Source organism: Solea solea, chromosome 15, assembly GCF_958295425.1.
Source record: "Solea solea chromosome 15, fSolSol10.1, whole genome shotgun sequence".
In the NCBI taxonomy this organism is placed as follows: Eukaryota; Metazoa; Chordata; class Actinopteri; order Pleuronectiformes; family Soleidae; genus Solea; species Solea solea.
This window is the reverse complement of record NC_081148.1, coordinates 14265031-14292761: the sequence shown is the minus strand read 5'-3', so window position 1 is coordinate 14292761 and position 27731 is coordinate 14265031. Positions and strand designations below refer to the sequence as shown.

The 27731-nt window shown below is 39.8% G+C and overlaps 2 protein-coding genes across 3 annotated transcripts; one reads left to right on the top strand and one right to left on the bottom strand.

The window, feature by feature from the left end:
- Window positions 1-134: 134 nt before the first annotated feature.
- egln1a (egl-9 family hypoxia-inducible factor 1a) lies at window positions 135-18369 on the bottom strand. 2 transcript variants are annotated; one of them, XM_058651241.1, is made up of 5 exons: window positions 17346-18364; window positions 6452-6571; window positions 1558-1694; window positions 777-844; window positions 135-687 (listed from the first exon to the last, which is right to left on the bottom strand). In XM_058651241.1, the coding sequence occupies exons 1-5, from the start codon at window positions 18048-18050 to the stop codon at window positions 632-634; spliced, it is 1086 nt and encodes a 361-aa protein (XP_058507224.1). In that variant the 5' UTR covers window positions 18051-18364; the 3' UTR covers window positions 135-631. The 2 variants fall into 2 exon arrangements, with proteins under 2 accessions (XP_058507224.1, XP_058507225.1); XM_058651242.1 differs by lacking the exon at window positions 6452-6571 and having other exon boundaries at window positions 17346-18369.
- A 3256-nt stretch (window positions 18370-21625) lies between these two features.
- Window positions 21626-27488, top strand: tsnax (translin-associated factor X). The gene is made up of 6 exons (XM_058651243.1): window positions 21626-21940; window positions 22562-22645; window positions 22738-22852; window positions 23270-23400; window positions 25683-25792; window positions 26860-27488. Exons 1-6 carry the CDS (start codon window positions 21925-21927, stop codon window positions 27229-27231), a joined length of 828 nt encoding a protein of 275 aa, XP_058507226.1. The 5' UTR covers window positions 21626-21924; the 3' UTR covers window positions 27232-27488.
- The last annotated feature ends 243 nt before the right edge of the window (window positions 27489-27731 follow it).

Genomic DNA, 27731 nt, shown 5'->3' with positions numbered 1-27731 from the left:
ATGGGTTTGTTTTTCAAAGATTAATGTGTGATTTTGAGAAAGAGAAGGACCAATAAAACCCCAAGTGAATCCACCTGAATCCAACTGTGCTGCAAATGAATGAACTTGGAGACAAAAAAACGATGTTCTGTCAATAAAGGGGGTGTTTTTTTATTCGGATGATTCCGCATATAAATGCCGACTCCAGCCTATTTTGCCATACAGTATCTTAGAGCAGCTGATTCCATGTGATGAGCATAACATGTTAAACATATGCAGAACACTGTACCTTTACGGAATTGACTGCAAAAGACGAAGAGTTTCTCTGAGCTTAATTCTGGCTTGAAGTGATGCTCTGAAAATGTCAGCTATAAAAGCAAAGCTTTCTCCAGCAAAGAAGTGCAAGGCCAAAAGATCCCTTTCAGTACGATGGCGTGACATTTGGGGTCAACCGACATTACTGAAAAGGAACCGATATCGCCGTGTGTCCGTTTCGTCTCCACGAGTAAAGACCTTCCATCCATTCAAGCAAAAGTCAGCCATTTTGTAAAACACACACGCGCGCGCACGCACACACACACACACACACACACAGGCCACTTCCTTAGGACAGAGCACTTATTGGCTGTTGGTGGGGAGAACGGTGTTCCCACTAGCTGGGATCTGACGGTTTGTTGAGCTCAACCTTAACACCCTTTTCACCTGCACCTGAAAACAAAGGAAGCACAGACATGGAAGAGATGACGGAGATGAGACCACAGGAAGCGGGATGATTTGGCTGTTTGATCAAATCCTACCTGTTAAGTACTTTTCTTTCGCTCGGGCTCGCTCGTCCGCATCAAAATACCACACTGTGATGGCATACCTGCAGAGACACGAGTGGAGAGGTGAGTCGCTGCCAAACAGAGGGGGTCACCTGAACACGGACAGACGTGGACGCTGACCAACTTTGAGCTGCGGACGTCACGTGACTCAGTTTCAATGTGTGAATGGGACCGGCGCTGGATTTAATTCAATTTATCAGAGTTCACTTAATCCATGGAGATCGACCGGTATATCCCAAAACGTGACAGGCTGAACATATCTTATCCTTACAATGTCCCCCCAGGCATGCGTTTGACGAGTTCAGAAACAGCCGGCACATTATTACGGACCTGCAGTATCTTCAACTTCCTGATTAACTTCCCTTCATCTTACTCCAGAGTCACTGAAAGTTTACAAGAGCCTGGAGGGAAACTAATGGGCGGCATCTGGCTTTGTGACAAACACTCAACTGGCTAAAGACAGCGTTGTTGCCACTGGACAGGTAAACGTTGCGTTTGCATAACAATAGTTAGTAACGGGTAGTGTAATGCAAATAGTTTCCGTGTCAGTTAGACAGAGTCCATTATTTATAGAGAATTAACCACAAAATTGTGTATTGTGTTTGTTCCCACGTTTCATAGCAGTGATTCACCTCTGGATCTGTGGGGATCCGGTAAAATGTTCTCCCGTTAGCCCGGCGTCTCTGACTGTTTTGGCATCCCGAGGCACAATCTACCGTGGTTGTGGGACATCAACGTCCGCAGCTCTACTGACCTGGTGAAGAAGGCGGGCTGAACCTCGTGAGGATTACGTCTGTCTGACCAGAACAGCAGCAAACGATCAAATTTGGGCTCTATGTCAGCAAACTGGGCCTTTCCTTCTGGGAATATTCGGAGAAGGCCACCATGTTCCTGGAAGAGCAGAACAAGAACCCCGTTAAGTGAACAAATCAGGACAAAGGCTTTACCAGGAACATAAGGACAGACTGGACGAAGCAGACACCAAATGAAGCCTCTGCAGTGATAGGGTTTCTGTATTTGGTTGCTATCCTGTTCATGAACATTAAATATCCAAGGGAAGGATATTACGTGACCTGAACGCTGCATTTATTCCACATCACAAGCCGAATACATGAGGCCAGGTCAATTATCAACATAGGCTGACAAGGTTAAAGGGAAGGGGCTGTCAAACTCCAATGGCCAGGAGCAAAGCTAAGGATAGGAAGCAGCAGTGGGGGGGGCGGCTTTCCTGTGGAGGGATAGGAAGAATAATCCACAGGAAAACTGCTCAAGCAGGATAAAGGACCTGGAGAGTGAAAAAGCAGATTGCTGCAAACATAGCACTTTAACTTTCACACAGCTGATATGATAGGCCCCTCTCTTCACACGCAAACCAGCAGAGCAAAAGGTTCACACCCTTTGTTGGAGAAGTAATGCGATTCCCATTTATACTAATTTGAACGAGGGGGAATACCGGTGGTGTGACAAAAATAAATAAAGTACAATGGGTCAAAGAAGACACGGAAAAGGCTTATTTCCCCCTCCAACACATATGCAGCTCCAGGATAACGGCACGCATGCTGTATAGTCAAGTCGGTCAATTCAAAGATTCTGTTGGCTGCCGTCACAACCACATAGGGACAAATGTCATCACACACACACAGACAGACTGACTGACTAGTGCCTGCTACTTTGACATGAGAATATTTTTATTATCGACTTTTACAAACACAAAAAAAGAAGGTCCATATATTTTGTGAACACCATAAAATTTTCAAGACTTAAAAAGAGCAGTTTAATGTGTCCAATTTTACATCTGTGCAATTATTTTTGGACAATATGTGCAATTCATATAGTGTAATTTTATAAAAAGGTGCAATTTTTACATTTGTATTCTTCTCATTTATTATTTGAGCATAGGTCAATGTCATTGTACCTTTGTATAATGACTAAAGTTCATTCTATTCTATTCCATTTATGGGCTAAAACTTGGATTTAGGGCTAGGGTTAGAATTTGGTTTAGGTTAAGGGTTCATTTGTGATGGTTCAGGGGCTAGGAAATGCATTAGGTCAGTGAGTGCCCTGTGGTTTGTGAACAAAACAAGACGTTTGAGAACATCTTCATTTCAAGGTTTGAGAGACACGGATCCACATTTTCTGATATCGTATGAACCAAAATATTACTTGATTATGAAAGTAACCGTTGGTTGCAGCCCTACATCAGTATAAACTACATGAAGTCTCTCAATGTTACTTCTTTCTATAAGAATGCCATAGAAGAACATAAAGGTGGAGTACAGGGTGTTCTAAATAAGGCTACCTTCACCATTGACAGAATGCTAGAAAATAAGCATATTAGCCTGTGCATGATTTCTCCATCATCTGATAAATCACCATTCAATATAGTAGTGGCCAAGACATTTAATCTCATTACTTGTTCATGAATGTCCCGTGAGCTCAGTGCACACCCTCATGTACAACACTGATGGATGGTTTTTGTTGTTACCATATTTGTTCATGGTAAATTAAATTGTAAAAATACATTTTCTTACCCTTTCAGTAAATTTTTCAGGAAGTTGTGTTCACTTCCTATATGTTTTCACGTACAGAAGAAGAAGGGAGCTCAGAAAAAGCTGACAATGTGTTCTTGGAGTCCGTCCGTCACATTTCTCCCTTCATTCAGATCGACACTGATTTCATTCACGACCTCTCTGGACAGGAACCTGTGCTTACGATGGGACACTCTAATCTCTGTACCAGTGTAAATGTTTATTATACGCAGCCATGTTCGTTGTGAAGCAGGGTTTACACTGCTGTTGGCTTTCACTGAGAGTTAATTTAGCGTTGCAACTCACTGGTGAATTGATACGGCAATGCTCGTGGTAATGAGGACACTTCTTAATCTCATGACTCAATGAATTAAACAAAAGACTGGGGTCATATATCTCTCAGTATAGTTGCAACCTGTCCTTGCAAGTTGGGCGACACCTTCACACCTCTAAACATGAACCACATAAGCAGTTTAGTTAAATTGATAGATCACACATCTCGCTACAGGATTAAGATGAATGCAATGTACTCATTTTATTTCAGCAGTTATGGAGTCACTCTCTCTTCAAGGATATGCTGAATAGCGTTTTGTTTTGTTTTGTGCTTGTTAAAAGAAAGTATAGATTTTCTAGTTGCTGAATCATTTCCTTCCACAGATTTTTGCTGGCCTGAATATTTTTCCTCACATTGTCACAAGATACTTTCATTTTTGTCAGATGGGTGCATTCAAGAGTACAAGTACATGATTTCACAGATCTAATTAAGAGACTTGAGTGTATCGGAAATACTTTTACCTACATTTGTTGTACATGGATACATAGTAGGGCGGGAATCACATGGTACCACACTATATACAATAATATCATGATACAACAATTCTGGGATAATCAAAATATTGCAAGACAATCATATATCATGATTTTGGACTGTGGGAGGAAGAACCTTGTTCCGACAGGGTCACCAACCCAGGTCCTAATACACTTAATACTTAAGAGTTCATATGTTGAACTATATGCACCTACTGTATAATCTGGAAGAAAACATTTCTGATTTACAAATACGTATACAGTTCATCGACACCTACACGGTGTTGCACTTCCATAATAACTTTATATCGGAGTAAAGCAGCTGAAGCAACATGATGAATTTGGGGACAAATAGTTGAAACAATTAACATCCCAAAGCCATTTCATTCTCCCAGGAAAGTGGGGTATCTCGGCAACCACACTCTAAAAAGGGACGCCTCATCAAAAGCCTGATGTATAACCAATCAGTGACCAGACTGTAATTATTCACGTGACCATTTGTCATGCCATGATGTCAATTGATGCTGAAATGACACTGAATATAAACATAAAACACAACAAATGCCGAATAATTGCCCAGCCATTCTCTGGACAGCTAATGCACACTCAGCAGTCACTTCATTAGTAGACTGTTGAACTGCTTGTTCACACAAAGCAGCCAATTACGTGGCAGCAAATTAATGCATCTAGGTACAAAGACATTTTTAAGACACAGTGCTGAAGTTCAAACCAAGCATGAGATTGGGGGAGAAATCTGACAAAAATGACTTTTAACATGGCATGGTTGTTGATGGCAGACAGGCTGGTGTGTGCATTTCAGAAACTAATGATCTATTGAGATTTTCATGCACAGCCATCTCTGATGTCTAGAGAGAATGGTCTGAAGAAGAGAAAATATGTGGTGAGCAGCAGTAATTTAATCACTCATTACAACTAATAAATGCAAATGCACAACACATCAAACCTTGAAGCTGATGAGCTACAGCTGTAGAGGACAACACCATGTGCCACACCTGCCACTTTATTAGGAGCCCTCTGTACATAATACAGTGGCTAATGAGTGTGACGCTACAACAGTGTCAATGGTCAGATTAAAACCAATTGAACAGCATAGGCTGGTTATAAATAGACTTATGGTTTGCCAACAACACTTCATGTTTTCATAGCAACACAAAAATAGTCGCTTGTGCCTGATTTGCTGGTACAAAAATAAACTTGGTGAACATGATGATTACATAAAACAAAAGTATCTGTCCTGAAGAAACCTCTAAACTGCATCAACAAAGGAGCAGCAGTCAGTTAGGCTGAATCAAACAAGTAACAGACATGAAGTACATTATTTAGTCATTTCATTCAGTTGCTATACAGTCATAATACTTTAAAATTAATTGTAATGCATGTCCAATACCTTGACGATAGCCCATAGTCGCCCACTGTTCAGTAGTGTACATTACCACAAGGCAGACTAGAGTATTGCATGGCCTGCATTCAGCCACAAATAAGCAAAAACAAAAAGAGTCCTTTAATAAAGATATGACGAGTCAAATCTTGAAGACAACCAGCTTCCAAGACAAGGTTTACCACCACCCCTACCACCTTAGGTGTGGTTTTCTCTTCCAAAGAGCATTACTGATGTCCTGCATCATGTTATCGGTCTATTATCCCCCATTTCCACTGATCCTAGGTTTAAGTGAGCTTTTTACCAATGGGAATGTGTTCATTCCTGGGTCAGATTACTCTGCAATACACACAGGTTTTGATTAACTTCAAAAACAAAAAAACACGTTATAGATACTTATAGCTGCAATCAGGGAAGCTATTAAAATCCTGAACTCAAACAATCAAGTTTAGCATTGCAATGACACTAGGTACCAATCCTGTTTTTCAGTATTTTATTTATCGGTATGTGTACTGTATTTCTGAGCACGTCTTACATTTGATGTTTCTTGTAATTTGTGTAATTATCAGGACAAAAATATAAAATTTGTTGTCTTGTACAATGGCAATAATCTACTAATGCAATAACTCATCAAGACTGAGTAACAAATTATAATAATAGTTGCTTCCTGATCATATCATTTAAGTCCAATTTTATGGTATCATATGGAAGACTGGACATAGAGTATAACCTCTACTTCTGACTTTGCATGGGGACAAACCTTACTAAAAAGACCAGATGCATGGCAAATTATTTTCTTCTGATGTTATAAATGACCAGTGATCAATTTAAAAATCAGATGATTTGCTGGTGTGGAATAAAAAAAAAGCCAATTAAAAAAACTGAACACCACCTTTCACCAATCAGTCATTTACCTTAGCATTCCAGTCTTTATTAAGGTAATATATGCATGTGACACAGCGTCCGTCGCCATTAGGGTTGTCCACATGGCGCACGTATCCTGTCCCATTTCCAGGATAACAAGCCACCATTGCCTGAAGACAGGAAGATAGAAAAGCATGATTAGTAAAAACAGATATGTGGACGAAAGCACAAGCATACACTCCCTAAAATATATGCAATCCAATGTCTAGGGCTCATATGTGTCACTCAACACTGAACGTAAAAGATGACACAGTCAGTGTTGCAATAACGTGAGATGAGAAGTGGATACTGCAGACATCATGTTGTCACCTGCAACAAGGTTGACAAAAACAGTGGCTGCTTTTAGCCCCACTGCCTCATACACTTCAAGCTAGTAAGAAATTCAACCAGAGATATCGTACTGCACGTCAACTTCCCTTTGCCTTTTCCTGCTCTATTAAGACTTGCATGATCTGCTTGGGTGTTGGCAGTGAACCCCTATGAGCTCTTGTAAACTTCTTGGCGTAAACAGCACACAAACGTGCTCATGCAACACAGAAAGTCCCTTGGGAAAAACACACACACACACACAAGTGGTGACTCGCACACTGCTGAGAAGATTTAGAAAGAAACACTTGTTTTTTTCTGCAGAGATAAGACTTAAGGGGGGGGGGGGAATCTACCTCAGTCCTTTATTACCTATATTTTTTTAATCAGTCTGCATAACAAATATCAAACTATAAGCACTGAGAATTACAAGTAACACGTCTGCATCAACAAACAGCCGTGTGTGTTGTCTGACTTGAAAGAGGGGCTCGGCTGAGTGGCGAAATGTGTGCAAACATAGGGCCGATTGAGCCCTCATGCACCATGTCTAAGCAGTGATATGACAAAAGGCAAGTTCCCCTGCATTCTTTCATGCACTTGGATCAACAAACACCATAGCAACATTATTTTAAAAAAGCACAAAGCAGTTTATACACTTCATAGCTTGGTCATGTGCCACAATAATTCACACCCATGTGTCAAGTGTGTCCTGTGAAAAGTAATCCTTTGTGGAGAGAAATGATATTCCTATTACACATATTTAGATTTCAAGGACATGACCAGAATCACAGCTGTTTGTGTCAAGCTACATTGTGCTTACATCTTTTGAGTGATGCCAGCTACCTCTGGAACGCACGATATGAGGGCTTTCAAAACCGACAAAAAAAAAATAAAAAATCTACAACATAAAGATGAGGGGTGTGGGAATCCTTGCCCCAGTTAAATTAACAAACAGGAATAAAAAAAAAAAAGGGAAGCTGGAAATGAAGGCGGGTGAGGAGCCTTCAAGTTAACAAAGGACTTCCTGATAGTAAGGTGCAATAAAGTCAGCTTTTGTGCGAGTGTGTAAAAGAGGAGAGGGAGAGGGGGAAAATAGGGAGGTAGAGAGACAGAGAAAGCAGAAGGGTGAGGCTACAGCAGACGAGATGACTGAACTGCTGTTAACTTTGACTCCTGGCCCCTCTCCAGAGCGAGCAGTATTTTAATGGTTGTGCTACGTGCAGAGCGTGAGGGAGGCTGGCCGATCCTCGGCTATGTCACCCCTCCCACCAGTGACTGCTCGTCTCATGCTGCAAAGCAGAAGATGAGTAAACAGTCTCTGCTAGGGAGTGTGTGTGTGTTCAGATGTGTTGAGGTGAGGATGTGCATTGCAGGTCGATCTAAGTGCGAGAGCCTTGGCATCGACAAAAAAGCTAGACACAGCAGTTTTGCCCCTGACTGAGTTCAACTGGACAGCTGTAGAAACTCTATAAAGAGGCCATCTACTAAAGGTCAGTTATGCACCTGTGAACGTTACAGTATTAACAGGCGTACAGAATGTGCCATTTGATCAGCCATCACCAAAGCTTCACAGACAGTATTCATGGTTACATTTATTGTGAGAAATAAAATAATGAACATAAAATTTATAAAATAAATGAAGTATACGTGTTCGTATAAGTTGTTTAAATTTGCCTTGAAATTTGATTTTTATTTGTACTTGTTAGATTTAATCATTCAAAATATTGTATTATTTATTATTATTTGAAAATACACTCCCTGATTTGTTCTTTGCGCCGTGGTTGCGTTTGTGGGTGGGCCTTAGGAAGCTGTTGGCTGATTGGCTACTGAATTTTGGAGCAACAGCTCAATGGACCGGAAGTAGTCACAGGCTTGGAGTCGCTGTCTGTCTTGAACTCGGTCCCCGTCGACAACCGACAAAATAATTGTACGCATTTGTTTTTAAATCTGACAAATGTTAAATACTTACAATTATTTTGTTGAAACGTCGACTGGGAAAACTTGGGGAACGAGTTCCAGACGGAGCGCGACTCCAAGCCTGTGACGACCTCCGGTCCATTGAGCGGTCACTCCAAAACTCAGTAGCCAATCAGCAGGCAGCTTTCTAAAGCCCGCCCGCAAACAAAAAACCACAGCGCAAAGAACAAATCAGGGAGCGCAAAAAACAATAAAATACAATATTTTTTGAATGATTAAATCGATATTTTATTTGCTTCTTAAAGTGTTGTTTTCTTTTAGTGAAGTTTTGTTTGAAAATATTGACACAAATCTAATTCCATAGTAGGGCTGCCATCGTGCATCATGTTCCAACCAGCCTGAACAGACAAACCAGCCTGTGTGTGTGTGTTTCGCATTTTAAAGCAGAAGCTAACTTAGCAAATCAAAAGTGTGCAAATGACAACCTTTACATACTGTAACTTGTTTGCCTTACACATGATCTGATCATGAGAATTCAGCAAGCTCAAGCTCAGCAGAAGAGACACAACAAGGGATGCAACCAACGATTATTTTCACAACTGATGTCATAAATGTCCATCGATGTTTCCCAAATATCAAAATGAAGTTCTCAAATGTTTTGTCCAGTTATTTCTTGTTATATAATGCAAAGAAACAAAACCTATTTACATTTAAGAAGCTTAAAACAGAGAGCTTGTTTTAATACTAAATTAAACAAACGCTCAAACTGATTAACAGATTATAAATATGGTGATTCATTTTGTAATCGATTTATCGTTGCAGTCCAAGACACAACTTTTTATTAAATCCATGGAAAAAAATCATGCGGCAATAATGGAGATGGCACCAAAGTACAACATATACACAAAGTGAAATCTGACAACTTCACACATTTTAAATGTAGCATTTTATAGATGTATTCCTGGCAGAACTAAATGAAATAGAGTATAACCAGGTCTAAACCTGAGCTTACTTCTTAGCCAATTTGTTTTCTGCATTCCTAGGTGGCCCTCATTAGAGGGATGACCTCAGTCACTGTGTTGTCTGTTAACATTCCAAAGACGCACTGTGAGGCTGATGGGCATTTACAGACTGAAAGTGAACGAGGAAGAAGAACGTCATTAAAAGTAGGTTGGAAAGGCCTTCAGAAAGGTCATCCAAAAGGTATCCAAATACAGATTAGCTGAGAATGAAAATAACTGGCATTAAACACAACAAACAGTCTGCAGCAACTAACAAGCCCTTAAGTAAACTAAATTCACAGAGAAAGTCACGTGTAATCTCTAATTTACAGTTGGTTTCACTGTACTTTCAATGTCTTATGTAACCTGGCGGCTCAGGTGGAATCATAACACACATTTATCCACTTTCTCAGCATTAAGGTTGGTTGTGACACTGAAACTTTAAAGATCTATTTCAGTGTTGTTGATGCAAGTGCTGAACTTGTATTTTGCAAAACTCAAAACTACCGCTGCACCTTCCCCTGCCTTGTCTGCCTTTCTGTCCTTGATTCACTTATGCAGTAGTGGTAATCTTCTGATGAAGAGGGACAGTCGTCTTGGTAAGCTAATGGTTGGCTGGTAAAATTAATGTCAACAGTGAGCTACTTACTTATAGCTGTAAACGTTAATATTAACGATTATGATTTCATTAGCCTTAGCACACATATGTTATGTGTTTGCTGTAACGTTATAACAGCGATGTCATGTTTGAATAAGAAATGTGATAACGCTAATGTTTCATAATATACATATATTTATAGTGCATAGTTTTTGGTTCCATTTTACAATGCACTAAAAAAACAAAGAAAATGTTAAAGGCCAGAGTTGTGCCTTCATAATATTTTATTTACAGTATATCACAAAAGTGAGTACACCCCTCACATTTTTATACATTTTTAATTATATCTTTTCAAGGCTGTGCTGTTAAGGCAGTGCTGGAAAATAATGGTGGCCACACAAAAATTGACACTTTGGGCCACATTTGGACACTTTCACTTAGGGGTGTACTCACTTTTGTTGCATTATTGGCTGTGTGTTGAGTTATTTTGAATGGACGGCAAATTTTCACTGTTATACAAGCTATACACTGACTACTTAACATTGTAGCAAAGTGTCATTTCTTCAGTGTTGTCCCATGAAAAGATACAATTAAAAATGTATAAAAATGTGAGGGGTGTACTCACTTTTGTGATATACTGTATCACCTTAAAAAATGTCAGAAATGCTGCTACAAGCTGCACAGTTCAGATAGTTGAATGAACTATCATCTTAATTGTCTTTATTTTTAGTTAGCATATACCTTAAACCCTTCAGGCTGGAAGCTAATGATGGTTATATAAGTGCAGCTGTATGCTGGTGCGATTAGCTGCAATTTGTGTATGATCCGATAAGTCATAAATAATCGGTGAATAGTCGATTATCGAAATAATCGCTTGTGGCAGCCCTAATTATTATACCGATTCTGAAGAAAAACATATTGCGATCTATACTGTTATTGAATTATTGCTTCACCCTACTTGGAAGGAAACACTCACTGATCATTGTTGATGATGCTAGTATCAATTCACACACTTTTGTGAGCCATAAAGTGGGGTGGTGCAAAAAGGAAAAGCAGAAGAGATTCTTATCCAAACACCAGCACAAACAATTGGGACAGGGACCTTGACGACAATTTACATTATGGATACACAAGCACTGATAGAAATTGTGTGAAAACATCAGCCTTGTAGATTTCAGAACACTCTGATGTGTCTTCCGTTGACAGATGAAAGATAAACACACAGTCCAAACTCTGAACACCTTAAGGTTTCATCTGGAACAAACTCCAGATTGATTCACACATCAGGCCTGCTGCTGGTTCTGCGAAATGACGTCATAAACTGGGATGCAATAACCCGACAAAATCAGCACACATCAGTTCATGATGAAAACTGGCCTGGAGTCAGCATGAAGGGTATGTCACTCATTGATGACAAGAGCGGAGAGCAGTGCCATTGGTGCTAAGTCTGTTTAGCACAGCAAGTTGTTGTGTGACTGTTAAGTCTGACTGAATGGCTCCATTGGTGCCAGTGTGAGAGCCAAGTGAGCACATTCTGTACTTGGATCGGTCACTGATACTTTTCCCTTGCCAGTGGTAGCAGAGTGACCACAGCACAAAATATGACGAGATGACTTAAATCAGTGTTCAAAAGAACTGGGGTTTTTTTTTGTTTGTTTTTTTAAAAAGAGTAAAAGCTCAGAGGATTATAGCCTCCTTCTTGCACTGTACTCCAGCCTCTATACAGAATGAGAACAGGTCACAAAACTATTGATTATTAATCTGTAAGTTATGTACTTGATTATTCAGTTAAATGTTTGAGGAAAAAAAGGCTTCCTAAAAAAAAGAAAAAAAAGAGGTTGAGGTTTTCTAAACCTCAAAATTATGACATCTTCAGATGGGATTCAGTTTTTCTGCTTTAGTTGGTAAAGGGGAGCAAAGAAAACCAGAGAACTATCACATTTCAGAAGCTTAAGGTTTGAGAGAAAAAAAACTAAAAAAATAGTTAAATAAATAATAATTACTTAATTGATTAATTGTTGATATAAATAAATGTTCTCTTTCAAATGCAATTGCATTTATATTAAAAAAAAAAAATCCCAACAAATCTATCAACAGATTTTTTATCCGTGCGGTAAATTGGATGTCATGCTCCTTTCATCAAAATGAATCTGATGGTGTTCAAACAGCTGCAGCCTTGTAAATAGAGATCAACTCAAACTTGGATTTGCTTTAAACCCTGTTAATGCTTCATAAAAACACCCATTCACAATATATAAAACACAGTATTTCCTTTCTTATCCAGTCAGATAATAAATATTAGTAACGAGAAGCACTATCATAGCCGTGTGAGGTGAGGCCTTGTCGCTGCAAATGTAAATGGTCTGTATATATTTTCATACAACCCTCATCTTGATGACCATTCACACGCTCATTCATACACTTAATCTACACATATGCAGCAGGATTTTATAATCACTGCACTCTTCCCTCATATCTATTTCACATGCTGTCAGCACATCTGGTGAGTCTTGCCCAAAAGACAATTCAGCATGCACACTAGAGGAGCTAGGGTTTGAGCTGCTGACTGTAAGTTTAGAAGACAACCTGCTCAACCTACTGATTCACAGCAATGGGAGCAATCAGCGTTCATCTTTATGATTCTCCGTGGTGTGGCGTGTTGCAGGCAAATGCTTCATGATCCTCCATGTGTGTTTGTGTTGCCTTCATGCTAATCTCCTGCCTCCATCTGTGTTGTGTGAAAAAACGAACGTTAAGCGTCCAAACCCCAACAAACACTGCCATAATGACTGATTTGCAACACAAAGGAATAAACAAGAAAAATGCCAAACAATAGATGTTTCATCGTCAGACTGTATATCATCAGGCCCTAAATACAGCATGTCATGTTCAACTTCCTGGCGTCATTAATCTCTTTTCGGGTTTATCAATCATACAACATTTGCTCATACTTCGTGTACTGTTTTGCTGTATGGTGGTAAAACAATAGGCAGGAAAAAGGTGGCATGCAATAGTAAAGTGCATGCTGGTACTGCAGGCAGAAAGAACGAGCAGCTCATGCAACATATAGCATAATGCAGAGTCGGCACCAAGACACGCTCACGTGACTTCCTCTCGCCTAACAACTCTATAGAGCTTTAAAATGTAGGTCAACGGTCACCTTCCCCATGACAGCACACACATTCAGTCGCTCTGTGAGATTACACCAACGACAACAAAGTTAATCAACATTCAACACTAGAAAAACTCAGTATCGACCACAGCATTTGCAGTTTGAAGGACTGGTGAGATGACCTCTGACATGATTTATTAATTTTTAGTTCTAAATCGCTATAAGTTAAAACTGCTTTTTGGCATCTGTCAGCAGTTTTCAATGAAAAGGATAGACTTGCTTCGGCCATGGGACAACAGGATTTTATGACAACGGTAGGACAACCATAACTGGTGTTTGGACTGGAGATAGTTTTTTTTTTTTAAACTTTTCCCTCAACGTTGAGTGACCCTCTTGTGCAAAATGAAATTGCAGTACCGTACCCAAACATGCATCCCTCTGCTGCATTTGAGGATGTAACGCAGTTATTGCTGTTAGCAACTCTTCTGTGGACAATAATCTCAATTAATCCATTAATTGTTGGGCCATAAAATGCACTGAAAAGTGACAACCACAAATTTTGTGAAGCACAAGGTGACATCTTTAAAAAAATCTTGGTGGTTATGCCACTACATAAATCCTGTTTCAGCTCTAGATGCGTTTCATGAGTGGTAGGCATATACTATGTGTTTCTTTCCCACAACTTTAATTGAATTAAGTATGAGATTATCTGGCCAAATTACACCACAAAAATTTACATCTTAATATTTACTATAGGTGGGCTTTATGATTACATCAATGGCTAATTTTCCTCACCACAGTAATGCAGGTGACATCTAAACACATGTAGTGTTATGACATTAGCTTGAGTTTAACTTAAAGAGTCAAGTCTGTAAAGGACCATACCATATTACATCCAAATATAGTACTACACAGAGGTATCATGTTTCGTGTACAACATAAACTGTCTAAATGCAAGCTGTGCACACAAACCGTTGCAATGCAACCATGGCTAATTCAGCCAACATGTTAACATGCTGGACATACCAACACTCAGAGGGAAACAGTGAGTCGGTGACAATCCTGGTGCAAACTTTTTTATATTCCCTGATAATTCTGTAATGGCATCGGACAGCATTCAACATGTTGGAGCTACAGAGAAATGTCCTGCTGTCCGCAACTTCTAAACAGTGTTATCACACGAAAGCGGTGGAAATGAACAATGACATTAAAAAAACTTATTAGACTGTATCGTCTTCCCGCTTTCCTAATGTAATTATGATTTATACCTTGAGCCAACGATACTGCCGTGTTTGCCAAGACAACCAGGACGATGGGTGAGGAAATCAAGTTCTCAACAGCTTTTGACTGAGTGGCCAGCAGCGATGATCAACAGCACAACCTGAAATTATGCACAAAATGTTCATGTCTCTAAAGACAAATAGATAACGGAGGACAAAAACCTGGAGTAATCTGAAAGACAACAATACACAGCAACCATAGCTCTGTGTCAGTTTAGAAAACCAAGTACATGAAGCAAGACTCCAAATGATCGTACATTTATATTCTACAAAAACTGATCTCTACACTATTCAGGAATAACAGATTTATTGCAGGGCTATTATATTAAAGTGCAATTAGTCGTTATACTGGCTCACATTTGACAAGGTCTACTGAAAAGGGAACTGAGCCTAATTTCTATTCACTGAGACAGTGACAATCTAGTTCAGAGCATGTCCCTCTCCCCATGAGAGGAATAAGAGTGGACAGGCTGACAGTAAATCTACTCCTGGATCACTCTCAGGTCATAAGGTCATATTGACTAGATCTAGATAAAAGAGGAGAGGGGCATCACATGTGACCAGACAGCTGCAGCAGCAGGGTAGACATAAGTTGCTTTTTTTTTTTTAAAAGCCAGATAAGAGTTACAGACAACTTTGGAAAATTACCAACAAGGTAACAAGTTAAGGACATATCTTTAGGCTGCATTTACACAGCAGGTTTTGATGCCCAATTTGTGGCCTATATCCAAATTTCCAAAGACGACCTGCTTACATTGTCTTTCGAAAGTGACCCATACCTGAAATCTGCATTTACACTGTTTAACACTTGGGGAGATAACCCACTTCTGCCTAAAACAGAGGTGGAATTGGCATTATTTTTTAAATCCTTATCCAAAGGCTTAAAAAGGCATGAATCCTAAGCATGAGTGGAATGGCTTGAGCCCTCCTCCTTCATTGCACCAAATAGAGTCACATCATCGTGTATAGTGTCCACATGTGTTTAAGTTATTTGCCATTGAGAACGTAATATCAGCTCTGTTCAAGCCGAGCTGGGGATATCCATATGCACATGAGTATTTTCCTGTTTACACCTTCATGGTTCATATCTGACTTGCATGCAGTGTAAACGCGGCATTATTGTCTGGAAAGAATCAGCAACACAACACAAGTTGAAAAACAGTGTCTTAGAGAAAACACCTCACAGAAACTAGCCACTAATTCCTCTTACACAGTGGCAACCTTGGAGGTATTCAGGTCTCAACAAAAAGGAATGTTTTGTCTTACCACCGGTGTCTGTAATAATGCCTTTTTTCTTCCACTTCCCTACTGTAGGTCACAGTCAAGAGGCTGCCGTGAGCTTTGATATATTGAACTTGCAGAGGTTGGCTGCCATGGTTAAAAGTCAAGTGTTAAAATAAGCTTTCGTTTTTAAATGACTTCACAGCATCTATTTGTCTCAGTATTATTAGAAAAAGTGTTGGCACATTTTTTTCATTAAAGAACAAAACAAAAAAAAAACTGAAAATGTGTTCAGCCCTGATGTAATCACCCTGAAAACGTTATGTGTTAAGGAAATAATCCACTCTTCTGACTCTGGGCATTAGCCATGCTTTAACCTGGAGTTAGAGTGGACTTACTCGCCTCTTACATGTTAAGTCAGTAAAACATGCACAAGAAAAAAAACCCACAACAGATGTTGAATGTAATGCTCTCTTTATGATGGCAGAGCTGGGAGGGACCAGTACTTTAAATTTTAGAAACGCACTATTGAATAAACTGAAGGAATGCTGGAGGGCCCAATCTTTCACAACTTTAAAAGGAAAGTGAAAATACTTTTTACCAAGTTAAGATTAAATGGCCTTTCTTTCTAGTTGTTTCAGCATTTTTTTGTTGGGGGAGAAATAATTTAAATGAAACATGTAAAGTGAGAACCAATGTCAACTACAGATGAGTTTCACTAGCTAATGAATTGAAATTGTGTGCATCTCTGTTGAGTTTCACAAAAACTTTAAAATGGAAAATAAACTTGAGGTATTATGTGGAGTAATGTTTGCACTAGTTCTCTTTTTTGCTTTTTCATATTGCTGATTTTCTGTGACATCATCTAAAGGCAAAAACACACTTTTGGGCTTCAGCATGTTCCTTTTTTAGTTAGAGATTGTACTATATGCTATGTGTATATTTGTGTGAAATGGATCAGTGAAAATAGGTATGATTGCTTGTCATTTGCATATTTGTTCTTTACAACTTATGGCAAAAAAAAAAAATATATCCAAATCACCATACATTTGTCCTACATAGACCTGGATCATTACATATTTTTTTATTTTAACAGGTATTGATTAGGGCTGCAACTTCATTTCTTTTCATAATCAGTGAATCTATTATTTGGTCGATTGGTGGAAAATGTTGTTTATTCAAATGTTTTGTGCAAAGTTTAAAGAGCTTCAGTTAAGTGTCAAAGAGGAGGAAAAAAACAGAATATGATCAGATTTAAGAAGCTGAAATCAGTTTACTTCCTAATGAAAAAAAAAAAACCACTCAATTAAATTGATTAGTCGATTATCAAAATAGTAATCGATCAGTCGGTCAGACAGGTGTCATTGAGGAGAACAGTAGGACTGTGGAGGGAAACCAAGCACCAACTTTTCACCCATGAAAATTAGAACATGTTTAGACCATACTCACTTTCGTCCTTCCATTTATCGTGTAGTTTCCCAGTTTACCGTTGCAGTGTCTGATTAGGTCGTCCATGCGACCCATGAGGAAGCGGATCTTCTCACAGCCGGCTTCCCGGCCCTCGATCCACGTGATTTTGTCCCCACGGATGTCTTTGGTGGAGTCGCTTTTTTGACTGACCAGCTGTCCGTCTGTGAACCTGCCCGTTTTGTGCAAAGCCTTAACATTTTCCAAAATGCCAATTCCAATTTCTGCTCCTAAAAAGTTGTCCACCACACAGATGCCATGCTTGTTCATGCACGGGACTATGTACTCCGTGGCAAGTTTCTGAGGGGATGCGCTGCTCTGTCCATTAGGTGTGGCGGAGTTGTTAGAGCCGGCATCTACCACTCCGTCGAAGGCTCCCGGCACGTCTGTTCTCCTGGTTTCCGGAGAACATACACAGTCCGATGCACCGGCTCCCTCCGTTGCCTTGTCGTCCTCCTCCTTTGGCGGTGGAGCCTGCACGGGTCTCTCACTGGGAGGCTGAGCCTTGTCCGCCTCCTTACAAATGAGCTTGTGCTCCCTCCAGTGTTGTTTCTGGTGCTCCTTGCTGCAGTAGAAGGAGCTCCGGCACCTGCCACACTTGAGGAGATTCTCCATTTTCCCACAAAGTTCACAGTATTGTCGGTCTCGCTCCAAGTCACTCTGTTGCTGTTGCTTCTGTTCCTCCATGTTTGCAGTCACGGTGAGTGCACTGCGCCTTTAAATCCGATCCTACACGCGCCCTGTTAACCGTCAACTTTGGAAACGAGCCCACAGCTTCTGCCACGCCACACCGAGCCAAACGGAAAAGTTACAGTCGAAACGCCGCCATTTTATCACAGAGAGTCCCTCTTCACATGTTGTGTGAAAGATATACTGTATAAGTGAGAACCCGGGACCATACATTACAGACGCGTTTCGGTTGAATTCTTGCTGATTTGCGGTTGGCGTAGAGAACGGCATGGCGCCGCTCAGCGTGTACTTAGCCTATCTGAGGTCCCACCCGCTCTGACGTCACACCAGTAGCACCGCCCCTCAAGCTGCTGCATTCACGGAACATGAGACAAATGATGTTGATAAATGGCTCCAAGCCATGCTCCAAGCACGTGGAGGTCTGACATGTCTTTGCCTGTGGACAATCAATAAAATCGTTGTATGTCATGCTGACTGGATCCGTCTGCCCTAGTCACAGACCTACAGTGACTTTTTACCACTAATTTAAGGCCGAGGGTAGAAACTATTGCATATTTACTAAAGTTTCATTGTATTTGATTAAGGCAATTCCATTTTATGACTTTCCACGATTATAAATTCTGATTTATTGCTTAAGACTGATTTGTTTAGTAAAACATAAGTTGAATAATATCCTATTTAAAGCCCCACTGTGCTAGGACAGGTTTTAACTGTCCTAACTGAATTATACTAGCCCTGACAATATTTGTATAGGTCTATCCCTGCTTTACTATAGTAATCATGTGTTTTTTTGAAGCCTTAGACCAAGTCTTTTATACATACTTTAGGTATGGGCTTTCCTTTACAGAGGTCGACAGACGTCATGTTGCTACAGCAGCCCAAAACCAGCCGCACCACCAAAGCATTAGTTTTGCATTTTCAAATAGAAGCTTTCAATGCAAACAAAGAAGAATGGCATTCTTTCTGTGATGTGAAGGTCATCTTAGCTCCCTGACATGCTTGGGAAAAGGAGGGGTGAGCAGAGCCGTCATCCTTCTGCTGCAATCTGCAGTCCCACCATTGGATGTCACTAATTCTCACACACTGGAACTTTAAAATATATAATCCAGTATAAACGCACTCCATTGTTTGGCTTTACCTTTTTGCTGTTGTAGGTTGATGATATCGTTAAGCATGTGTGTATCGGCAAATGGGAACGGGGATAGTATTCGCTTATGTTGCATGGTCACATATAGTGGACCTGATGTACGACTACGTACTGAATGAACACAATTATATAGTGGGGGGGATCAGGAATTAGTCTCTATAGAGTTCAGACTGATAATGTAAACGTAGTTGACAACCCAGATTAAGCTAGAATGTCGGAGCTTGAAGCGAGCACCTGAAGGCATCACCGCTAAATCAACGTCGAAGTCAGTGTTTTGACCTCATTCCAGGCTCGCATATGTGAAATTCCTTCCACACAACAAAAGAATATTTTCTATAAACATGTTGTTGCTGTTTTTTTGCATGCATTTGTATATTGTGGATGGATTTGTACTGTTTTAATGAGAGTGTAGTTGCAGTTGAGAGATACTTATTTTGATGCAGAGATTGTAAACGTGTTTTATTTTTATTTATTCATTTAATAAATAAGACATATTAAATATATGCATCGCTGGGGTCTATTATTGATCACATTACTATGTGAGATCGTTCTCTGGATGTAAGGGAGGGAGCTGGGCGCTGTACGGTGCTCCAGTAGGCACCAGTCGAGTGGCACGTACGCATTTATCAGGAGTCCCTGGAGGAGGGGTTACTGGAGAGAGGAGAGTAATCTGATCAAGAAAGGTTAGAAAGAAGATGAAACATACTTTAATAGCAACATCACATGACAAAGATGTCTGGTCACTCAACATGTATTTTCACTGGCAAAGGAAAGTGGTAGGGTACGTGTCACATTATCGACTGAAGAAGTTACAAGAATCTCGGTGTTTGAGCATGTGTATGCATATTTATGTGGGGATCAAAGTGTAAGCCCAAGTGCATTTTCCCCCGCTATATAATAAGATACAACAAGATACAAAACCATTGTGTATTTGAGGAAATATTTTCGTGCAGGAATTTAAACCTGGTTTTAATAATCTGATGATCATGTGGCAGAAGCACTTTAGTTGCATGGGACGTGAGTAAAAAGGAATGGTGCAGAATAAATCAGATACTGATATATGAACGATATATATATATATATATATATATATATTTAAGAGGCTATTTATTTAATGTAGGCCTATAAGGTTTATTTTACATTTGATTGAATATTGAACATTGTTGAATATTGCAGTGACTATATAACTTTCGAGAACCCAAATACTTAAAGATAAGGTGTTATTACCTTTCAGCTTTGTGTCTGATGCTAACATTTTCTGTTACTCTAAACAAAAATGTCTCTTACAACACAATTTATATAATAAATAAATGAAAACCTTGAAACAACTTCAACTTAAATCAAAAATATTTGTAAACATCCATTCATCTTCTACCGCTTTATCCTCCACATGAGGGTTGCAGGGGTCGCTGTGCCATTCCCAGCTGACTGAAAAGGTGGGATCACACCCTGGACAGATCGCCAGTCCATCACAGGTCCAAAACATCCACTCTCACACTCAATTTAGAGTGTCCAATTTACCTGATCCCCATATTGCATGTTTTTGGACTGTGGGAGGAAACCGGAGAATCTAGAGAAAACACATACACACGGGGAGAATATGCATACTCTGTACCCTTGATGAGCTGCTTTACACCCCCGTTTTGCCATTCATCCATTCACTCACTTCAACATGGGGTTAAGTGTCTTGCTCAAGGACACATATAGACTAGCAGGGCCAGAAATTGAACCCACAACATTCCAGTTGAAAGACAACTCACCCTACCACTGAGCTAACATGGCTCAACCCTTACCTCTGACTTTTTTTGAATACTTTTACCTTTAACACCACAAGTACATTTTATATCAGAACATATAAGTACAGTAAATGTCATATACTTTTATATTGTAAAAAGTGACTTCAACTTTTACCAAAGTCATTTTCTGGTAAGATACTTGTACTTTAATAGCAACAAACTGTACAAGTATCCCTTTTAGGTACTTTATACCAGTACAAAATGAAGTTCATTGCACATAGCATTGGATTGCACTGCTCGCTTGAATCCTTGGGCCTCAGGATGATTCATCGAGAGAACAAGCTGTTGTTAAAAAAGCCTCGCCCTTGAATCAGCCGCAGAGTTTAGTGTGGGAGTATTTAGTGAGAAACACTAGTGTGGGTGTTCTGTCATCTCTGCATATTGGACATGTTCTATCACAGCATCTATGGAGGCACCACTAGAGAAAGACTGCATATAAGTCCTGTTTTTATAAATTTGTACAAAACGTCATACTAAAAATTACTTCATTGTTATATAACATCATTGTATTGTTTTCATTTTAAATACATTTTAAATACATTTTAATATTTTAGAAATATTTTTTTCCCCATGATCCCAATAATTTCCCCTGCAACTACATCTCCCGGCATGCACCGCATTAACTTCCTGCTACGTGTGTAAACAGCGCCGCGTTGAAGGATACCTGGCTATCATTAAATACACGTTTCTTGTCGCACTGAAATAGGTTTTACACTTCGACAGCGTGTTTGTTATTATTTCCACGAGGTGGTGATTTTTCATTTAAAGCGGAGCTGCTGTGTTTTCTGAGCTAAATCATCTCTGACTGAAGTGAAGTTCTCTTTCTCTGGCTGTGGTTAGCAGCAGCACACAGACTTAGACACAACACTAAGCAAGTTTCATATAATTACACCTACTAAAAGGATAAATCACAGTACTGACAGACATCATGAATAAACGACAAGGTAAGTCCAGCTTTTAGCCTCAGCTTCACATTTTATACATGTTTTAATGTAGGTGTTGTCATCAGCGTTGGGGTAACTCACTAGCTTAGCTTCATAGTAGTTGCTGACATTGTTCTAACATCACCTGTAGTCCATCTGTTTTCTTAGGTTGATGTTATATAAGCAACACGTAAAAACACACACAGTAAACCCTACACCAAGCACAACCACAGAAATACAAAAAACGCACAATGTAAAACTCAAATGTATGCATTTGTTAGGAGTGAAGGTTGTGTTATTATCCTATCATGTTTTAACAGTGCTGTCTGACCAACAGTCCACTATCAGAAAAACTAAACAAAACAGATCTTTCCACAGATGTTCAATAGGATTTATATCAAGGGCTCACAAAGGCCACTTTTGTCTACATGTGTATGCTGAAAGAATGTCATGCGCTAAGACATCCAGATATGGAAAAACATTTTAAAATATGCCCACTGAAAGAAGTTAGGGGACATAAGTAAACTGTGTCAACTGCAATTGTATCAGCATCATCCATCCATCCTCACACGTCTTGTTCTTTTGTCCATAATACGTCAGCTTATTAAATGTAAACTGCGCCTGACCTTTTCTCCTTGTCAGGTGAAGGATGTCCACGGAAAAATGCTGATGCAGCACAGGATGAGAGTGCCAACACATGCTCACCTGTCATGGCTGCTTTCAAAGGTAAACAGATCCACAGCCTACACGAATGCTGTATTTTATTAGCATCATCGTGCGTCATCGTGTTCCAACTAAACTTTGGTTCTGTTTTTAAGTTTTCCAGCAGGAGCTTGACGTCAAACATGATAAATACGAGCGCCTTGTTAAGCTCTCACGAGACATCACCATTGAAAGCAAGAGGACCATTTTCCTCTTGCATAGAGTGACCAGGTATGTGCCACTGAAGAAAGACAAGTATGCTGATGCTGTTTAATTTGGATTTATTCTCTTGATTCTCAATTTCTTTTAATGAGAAAATGCTGCTTTTATGTTATTACTCAATAATTAAATGTATTTGTTTTTTCTAGAAACAGAAAGTGGCTAAAGGAAAGCTATTTTAATAATGAATGCTATGAAGAAAATGTTGAGCCAGCAAACTGTCACCTAAATATATGTTAATATTAAATCTTTGTGCTTTGTTTCCCAGTTTCTTGAGAGACTGTGTTGGTATAAACTGACTGATGTAAAAGAAATGGAAATACATGATGTAATTTCTGTTTTTTTAGAGAGAGGATTTTAAAGTAATGTGTAACTTGTAGCCCACGCGTTTCTGACTTAACCGTGCTTGTGTTTTTCCTGGATTTGAAGTGTCCCAGATACAACAGAGATTCTGAAAGAAGCGGATACGAAACTAGACGGAGTCAGGCAGAAAATTGGTCAAATTGCTGAAGAGCTCAGGGGAGAGGACATCCATCAGTTTCACAGAGCTTATACTCCAGGTGAGAGTTCATACAACTGTTACAAAAACTGTTCATTGAAAAAAGCAAACACCACAATAAAAGAGCCACATTATGGTAATGATAAAACATAGATGGTATCATATTTTCCTTGGAATTACACGGCCTTACCCGTGTGTTGTTAGTCATTCATATGTGTTGTTCAAAGTCCTTTTATCACACCTCTTGTTTTCTGGCTGAGCTGTACTGAATAATATTCTCACTTTTTCTATACTATCCATACTATCTATAGCTGAATTTTATAATATTTTGAGCGATGTAAAAGTGAAATGAGCGATAAAAATAATCAAATGAATTACAAATTAAATGTTAGGATGAATTCTCTTTGCTGTGCTGCTCAACCTTGGTCTCCATTTTCATGCTTGAGTTGTATTGCTAAGTCACTGATAGTGTGAGAGCGTGACCTTGATGGAAGCCTGGTTATGAAAGATGACACACCCGCTGATAAAGTTGTTTGCATCAAAATCAGTTTTTGGTAGCGTAGCCAAAATGTCTGCAGAGTTTGGAGAAAAACATGACTGGGGACAAGGGTTAGCTGTTATCTAGCAGCTGGGGAAGTCATTTTTAGATTGTGGTCACTCAAATATCACTGCTGCATCCTTCGCGACGTGACCAGTGGGGCTTCCCACCAATTAGACCTTAATTTGTTTTCCATTTTTATCGTCTTTATTAGATTGAGACTGGGCTTGTTGCACAATCTTGGCTGGACAAGGAGTCTCCAAGCATGTGTAATGGGTTTGCTTTTTTTTATATAAGCACCATGAAAGATATTGTTGGCTAAATTTGAACGTAATTTAGGGCAGTGCAGCGCTTTGATAAGCTTTTTAGATTTAGCCAACTTAAGCGGGAAAAGGAAATGCAAACGCAAGTGTACTGGTGGGGCTTTTCACAGGATTCACCTGCCACTCAGTTAGCCATTCTGTGGTCACCGTTAAGCTCAGTTAATCTTGTGGTCATCTAAAGTTTCATTAAGACACTCCAGTATATTCAGCCTTCTCAACATCTGAGTGTTTGCTTTCTCATTTTGCGTACCCACAAAATCCAACATTCAACTTTTCCGTCCACTGTGCCAGTAAACCCTTTCATATTCTCCAGCTGAGTCATGATTTCGACATTATCAGCAGTAACTCTTTTTTTCCTTGGTCTCAGCGACCAAACGTGACTGCTGCTTTTGAGTAAATAACATAAATAGCTACTGGCACTAAACTCAGGAAATAAACTCTGCCTAGTGCAACCTTTTCATTTCATATTCTCTCCACTTCAGATTGTGTCACATTCTCTCTCAGCCAATGTCACAGCTGTAGAGTCCCTGGCATTGTTAAGATATTTGTGGCCGTTTTATTTAGATGTTAGCTGTAAAGGTCATGGTTAAAAAAGAAAATCAGCTGGAATGAGACAATGAAATATGCCACCTATTCGTTTTACTACTTGAATGAAATGTAAACACATCTAAGCACGTGATTTACAGTCCCACAAATCTTTCACATGAAATAACTGAAAAATGTTTTTCCTCCTTTGAAAATTCACAATTGAATCATAAGGCAGAGAGACCAAAATATTAGATTAATATTGAATTAATGAATGAATATCTTTTATTTTGGTTACATTCTTAGAAAAAGTAAACATAAAGCTTTTTTTAAACACAAATATGCCAGTATGTTTTGTGCAGATATAATGCAGATAATAGAGGATAGGTGTGGTTAGATGGTTTGATAGAAGACGTGGTATCACTGGCTTTGGCTTATGTAAATACTGGTGTGATTGGTCAAAAACTGTGATAGCAGCTGTGAAAACTGTTCATCATGAAGTGGAGATGAAGCAGATTCTCTCTCTCGCTCTCTACTGTGGTCAGCTCCAAGGAGGTGGGAGTCTCTTTGAAGTTCAATTGCCGCTCCAAAATTAAACTTCAGACACAAAGTCTTCCGTCCTGTGATTATTTGACTGTTGTTGAGACAGGGCCAGAAAACAAATGCAGGGTCATCGCAGCCTTCCACCAAAAAGTGTCCACTGTTGTTCATTCAAAAGACTTTGACAGGAAACAGGTTTTATGAATGATTATCTGCATCTGTGATCTTAACTGTGCAGATGCATGCAGTGTTTGTTTACACACACGCCATTGGTATGCTATTGTCATTTTTGGCGTACTGCCTTTACTAGTTTTTAGTAAACAAAACATGCAAATACATGTGAGAAACGAGAGTGCCCACCATCCAGTGCAAGTTCAATAATCAGTGTGGTCACCTGTTCTAATGTCACCTCATCAGGAATCCAGGAGTATGTGGAGGCCGTCTCTTTCCTGCACTACATCCGTCAGCGCAGCCTCATCAGCCTGGAGGAGATCAATGCCAGACTGGTGTTCATGAGATCAGAGAAGGTTGGTTCCTAAATAAACTCAAAGGTGGCTTTGTAGTTGAGCTGCATGCACTTTATTTTGCATAGTCGGTCTCGTCGTGTTTGGTGCTTTTAGTTTCATTGCCCAAAGGGCAAATTTCACTGTGGAGTGAAACATTTCAGGCAATTACAAATGTTTGCTTCTTTTGCTTGAGTTTGATTGATACCACTGATCGTGTCTGAAAGCTAAATATGGATCTACAGCACTTAATATTTTAGCATGAGTATGAAGCCTGGCTTTGTCCATTGTTAATACCTTCATGTTGATGATTCGTTTAGTGACATGAGGTTGTTGTTGATCTTCTCACTAATAAAGTATATTATTTATTTCCAGCGCACTTCTTCAACAATATGCTTTCATTGTTTGTCAATTTGACTCATAATTTTCTTTCAAATTAGTGTTTACAGCACATACAGACAGGTGCCTCTAAATATTATGTTTCATGATGTCATTTCATGCACTTTCCCTGTTATTTTTTTAACGTTGGTACATTTTGAGGCTGTCAAAAATGCACAAGCCTCAATATTTGATCTGGAAAACATCATGCTTGAGGAGAATTGGGTGTCAGTGCTTCTTCTGCGAAGCTGAGTTTGCATAATATAAACAAAGTTACATTTCATTTAGTGTCAATGATCCAGTGTGCGAGAATGACATCTAACGGTGAGACTGCAGCGTCAGGGAAATTTGGTTGTCACATACCAGAAAGGATGCAAATGCTTTGACAATTCTTTCCACTCCCTACTTCCCTTCTCTCTCTGCTGCTTCCTATTCTCTTCTTCAGTGGTGCAACGGGTTAATGTGGGTGAAGACGTATTTCTTTAATTGTGGCACAAGATAGCAGCTTCCATATACATGTAAAAGGCTTATTTTAAGGTTGTGAAAACCAAACAAGTAATAATGCACTTAAACACACAAACATACTTATGATTCAGTTTCTGCCAATCAACCCTCCTGAACACTGGAGCTTTAAAACAAAATACCCAAATGCATGTCTTTTTGTAGTCATGAATTTTGTTCAAATATTGTTTCTCATCACGTTGTCGTCCCAGGATGCAGCTGAATCAGCTGGAGCTCAGGTCCTGACCTTCCAGGTGACGCCCTCAGACTATCTTCTCGGTGTGGCTGACCTGACGGGAGAGCTGATGCGCATGTGCATCAGCAGCGTGGGCAATGGCGACATCGACACGCCCTTTCAGCTGAGCCAGTTCCTGCGGCAGATCCATGACGGTTTCGCCTACATTGGGAACACGGGCCCGTATGAGGTTTCCAAGAAGCTGCACACGCTGCGACAGAGCCTGGGTAAGGTGGAGGACGCTTGCTACGCGCTGCGCGTCCGGGGCTCCGAGATCCCCAAACACATGTTGGCCGACGTGTTCTCCAGCAGGACCGCGCTCATTGATACTGAGGAAGGAGTGGTCTAGTCCTCCATGGTTTGCACGGCGATGTTTATGTTTTGTATGATTTTCATTGTCTCGTATTTTGCTTTGCTCCAGTTTTACAGTTTGTATGTATTTTAATGGGATTTGTCAGATGGTTGTGTGACATTCCTGTTCATTTTCAATTTTGTTCATACAATAAAACAGTGTTACATTACACAAAGGATTTTTCCTCTTTCATGGATATCCGATGACTTCAGTTGTTTTGCATGAATAAAGGGTTTGTGCCAAATATGCCATGATCTCCAGTCTCTAAGCTGCTTTGATAAATGTCTGTTTATTTTTCTTTGTGTCCTCTCACTGCCCTGCTCTTTCTGTTACACAGATAATCTAAGGTACAGCTATTGGCTGCCTGCACTCATTGCATTTCTGTGTGGAGGAGGAACTTGTGACCTTTGTACCTCGTACGTGCTTATTCTCTGGCAGACCCACTGCCACATACACGTTCATGTTCTACCACCCTGAAACTGTCCTCCCATCGCTAC